At 55.5% G+C, this 3,904-nt stretch overlaps 1 protein-coding gene across 1 annotated transcript in view; it reads left to right on the plus strand.

Annotated features, from left to right (window-relative positions):
- The first annotated feature begins 411 nt into the window (after positions 1-411).
- Positions 412-3,904, plus strand: part of Cdt1 (chromatin licensing and DNA replication factor 1) — an 8,036-nt gene continuing 4,543 nt past the window's right edge. Inside the window, exons 1-3 of the mRNA XM_010627626.2 lie at positions 412-420; positions 3,423-3,601; positions 3,674-3,836. Of these exons, the coding sequence (XP_010625928.1) occupies positions 412-420; positions 3,423-3,601; positions 3,674-3,836 (351 nt within the window). The remainder of the gene's footprint in view (positions 421-3,422; positions 3,602-3,673; positions 3,837-3,904) is intronic.

The following is a 3,904-nucleotide window of genomic DNA, read 5'->3' on the forward strand; positions in this document are numbered from 1 at the left end:
TCTGGCAGGTGTGGGCAGAGGGCAGAGCAGTGCCGATGAGCAGATGCTCCCCGTGGCGAAAGCCTCCTTAATGGCTTGGGCCACAGCCAAGGCCCAGCAGAGCTCGCCTGGGCTGCAGGTGGCTGTCGGCTCTCTGCAGGACTCGGTGCATTGGGAACTTGAGTGTCTCCATCAGATGTGGCTTTCAGGGGTCCTCACGGTGGGAGTGTGCCCAGCCTGCCCCTCAAGTCTTGGCTTCTTCTCTGCCCACACTGGGGACTGCTGAGAGGCTTGCTCCAAGGCAGCCAGGGAAGGTGTCCAGCCCTGCTACAGGACACACACAGGCACCTTGCAGGCGCCAAAAGCTCCCACAGTGGGACACTCGGCACACACAGGAGGGGGTCATCATGTTCATGAGTTGAGAGGCGCAGGATGCAGCAGGTGAGGAGAGACTTCGAGCCACCTGCACCCAGTACACACTTAGCAGCACTAGGTGGGAGACTCAGGGGAAGTTAGGCGAGGACAGGATGAGGCTGTGGGTCAAGGTGAGGACCTCTGGCAACTCTGTCTGCTTGAGCACAGATAAGATAGCGGTGGCAGTGATGGTGGTGATGGTGACTGGTGGTAGTAAGAGTTGGTAGTGGTGGCGATGAAGATGGCAATGATGGTGACCACGGCAGTGCCGATGGGGGCTATCCTGTTCTCAGCCTGGTGCACAGCTGCCTGTCAGTGCCCCGACCTGTGGTGGGCCCTCAGAAGCCAATTTCCTGGTGGGCACTCGTCAATACACCAGGTTTCTGTGGGGCACACGTCCAGACAGTGGCAGTCCTCGGGACGGATCCCTGTGCCATCGAGCCACACTCCCGGTCACACAGACACAGACTCTTGCCCCTCTTGTCTCCCCTAGAGGACTCCTACCAGATTGTGCCTTCCAGGCATTCCATGCCCAATGCCAAGAGGACCCTGTGGATGGGGCCTGGATCAGCTGAGCAGAAGAGGACTTTCACCTTCTTTATTCTAGACCCTGTATTTCATTAATGTAGTCTTACATGGGTTGACCTTTGTGACCATGCTTTAATCAAGGGTCTTTGGATCGACAAAAGAAACAGCTAGAGGCAGTTTAAGCAAAAGAGGCAATTGTATGGGAAGAATCAGCTGGTTCATAAAAATCTCAAGCACCGTGAAGGGCTGCTGGGCCTCCCAAGAAACCAAGTGGGAACCTAGTTAAAATAACCGGAATGGGCTGGGGATTTAGCTCAGTGGTTCCACCACCTGTCTTGTAAGCACAAGGACACGAATTCAATCCCTGGTACAAAAAACAAAAACAAAATAAAACAAGACAAAAACAAAACAAAAAAAACCTAACCAGGCTGTTTCTGTCTGCCTCTGGGGCCCCATGCTCACTGCTGCTGCTCCTGTCCACACCACAAGTGGTAGAAGTGACCACCCCAGAGATATGCAAAGCTGCTTCCAAGATCTGGTTCGAGGATAGCGCCTGCTTGGCTCCACTATACACCTCTCATCCAATCAGCTGTGACTGGGAGGCAGGGTGAAGTGGGAAAGTGGCCCCTGGGCCCTACCACTGCAGCAGATCGAGAGGGCTTTCTGAGGCATCTCCAAGGCTAAGGTCACCCCAAAAGACCTGTGCTCCAGGGTGGACGTTACAAGGCAGGTCCTCAGGGCCCTGCTGCACCAGGCAGCTCCCTTCCAGCTTGCCATTGTGAGGAGCTGAGGCTGGCCACACCCAAGTCCCGAGCTTCTGTTGCTTCTAAACCCCACACCCTTGAGGCCAGATGCATTTTAGAGTCCTGTTCCAGATTCCGCACGCCCTGTGGATGGTCCTCAGACCCAGCTCTTCAGGGCTCATGGAATCCTGCTGCTTGGACCCCTCTTGCCCCTCCGGACCCTGCAGCATCGGGAAGGAAGTGGCTGGCAGGGCTATGTGGAAGTCACTGCACACCTGTGGCCCTCAGCACAGCTCTGGGAGCCCAGGGCTGCACTCTGGTCTGGCTGGAGCGAGGTAGTGGGAGAGAAGTGAGATGCATCTCAGTTCCTAGGGCTTATCTCTGTAGTGCAGGGTGAGGATGGTGGAGGCCAGAAGCTAGATACTGAGCTGCTGCTTGTGATTAGGTCTAGCTGTCTTTGCCTGATTTTGTAAATGTGGAGCAGAGTAGGGGGCCAACAGGCGGAAAGACAAATAAGGTCCCCTGGTACACAGGCTGTGTCTGTAACTTACGCTCCCATCATAGACCTACAATCCATTTTTTTCTCTCTCTTTGTAGTTCAGGCTGGCCCTGGACTCACTGCGTAGCCCAGGCTGGCCTCGAACTCATGGCAGTCATCTTGTCTCGGCCTCTCAACTGCTGGGATTACAGGTGTGTGCCACCATGCCGTGCTATTACAAACTTTTTGTTGAGACAGTGTCTCATTATGTGGTTTAGGCTGGCCTTGAACTCCTGGTGATCCTCCTGCCTCAGCTTCCCACTGCTGGGACTACAGGTGTTTACCACCAAGCCTGGCTATTTTGATGTATTTCAGCAACAGACTAATGTCACTTCTAAATGTGCTTCTGTTACACAGTGAAATGTACAAATCATAATGGACCCTGATTAAATCCACACCTAGGTAGCGCTAAGGTGTCACCATGTGCACCATTTTCATCACCCTAGAAACTTTATGTTCCTTGGCCAGGTCCTGTCCCCAGTTTCTGGGGCTTTTTGTTTGAAGGGAGCTAAGGAATGAAACTGGGCTCTCCTCCATACTAGGGCAGTATTCTAGCACCGAGCCACACCTGTAGGTATTCCTGTTTTAAGAAACACATTTTAAATGGGGCCTTGTGGTACACACCTGTGATCCCAGCACTTGAGAGGCTGAGGCCAGCCTGGGATACTTAGCGAGTTCAAGGTCAGCCTGAACTACACAGAGACCTTATCTCAAAAACAAAACAAGGGCTGGGGATCTAGCCCAGTGGTGCTGCTTGCCTCAGAAGCGCAAGGTCCTGAGTTTGATCTCTGGTACCAAAAAACCCCACATTTTACTTGGTGGCCCAGGGCATACGTATCAAAACAAAACTAGCAAAACATCCCTTGAAAGCGCTGATTACAGTCTTACACCTCGTTTTTGTTTTTCCCGGGGGGTTTGAGCCCAGGGCCTCGCACATGCCAGGGAAGTGTTCCACCCCCAATCACACTCAGGCTGGGCACAGTCCAGGAGCCCCTCCGCACCGGCCCTCCCCTCCCGCTCCCAGCCCGCATCCATAGCCAGCCTCTCAGGCTTGAGGCTATTTTGCAAGCTTCAATTGTATCGCCCTACTGATATTTCTGTTCTTTTCTAGTTCTGGACCCCTCGGCCCTGCTCTTCTCCTCCGGAATGGCTGGCGAGAGGCCCAGGCCAGGGGAGCTCTGGATTTGGGCCCTGTCTTTTTAGCCTCTAGGCTTTTTCAGGGGCAGTTTCTTTGTCCGGACCCCTGCCGTCGCCCGTCCCTGCTACTCGGTCTGCATTCGCGCCCTGGCGAACAACCGTTAAGGGCGCAGCGCCGTCTGACCGCAACTCTTGCTGGACCGCACCCGGACTACTCGGAAGAGACGCCTCAGCGCAGGCGCAGCCTGCCTCTCGCCCGCACGTCAGTGCGCGTGCGCTTGACGCCTCTAGTTTTTCCACCCCTCAGCTAGGCCCGATGGTGCAACCCGGGCAGGGCGAGGTCGGCGCAGGAGCTGCTGGTTTCTACCCCGTCACTAGGGCGCATGCGCTGGGAGCGCCCAAGTCTACCCCGCGCGCTCTGCCGGATGGGGCGGCCCGGATGGGGCGGAGCTGATGGAAAGCCGCGCGAAATCGGCGCGAAAACGGCGCGAAAGCTGGTCTCGCTATGGCGCAGAGCCGGGTCACTGACTTCTTCGCCTGCCGTCGCCCAGGCTCTGTAGCTCCG

Source organism: Fukomys damarensis, unplaced genomic scaffold (genome assembly GCF_012274545.1).
Source record: "Fukomys damarensis isolate Sample0158 unplaced genomic scaffold, DMR_v1.0_HiC HiC_scaffold_32, whole genome shotgun sequence".
Lineage (NCBI taxonomy): Eukaryota > Metazoa > Chordata > Mammalia > Rodentia > Bathyergidae > Fukomys > Fukomys damarensis.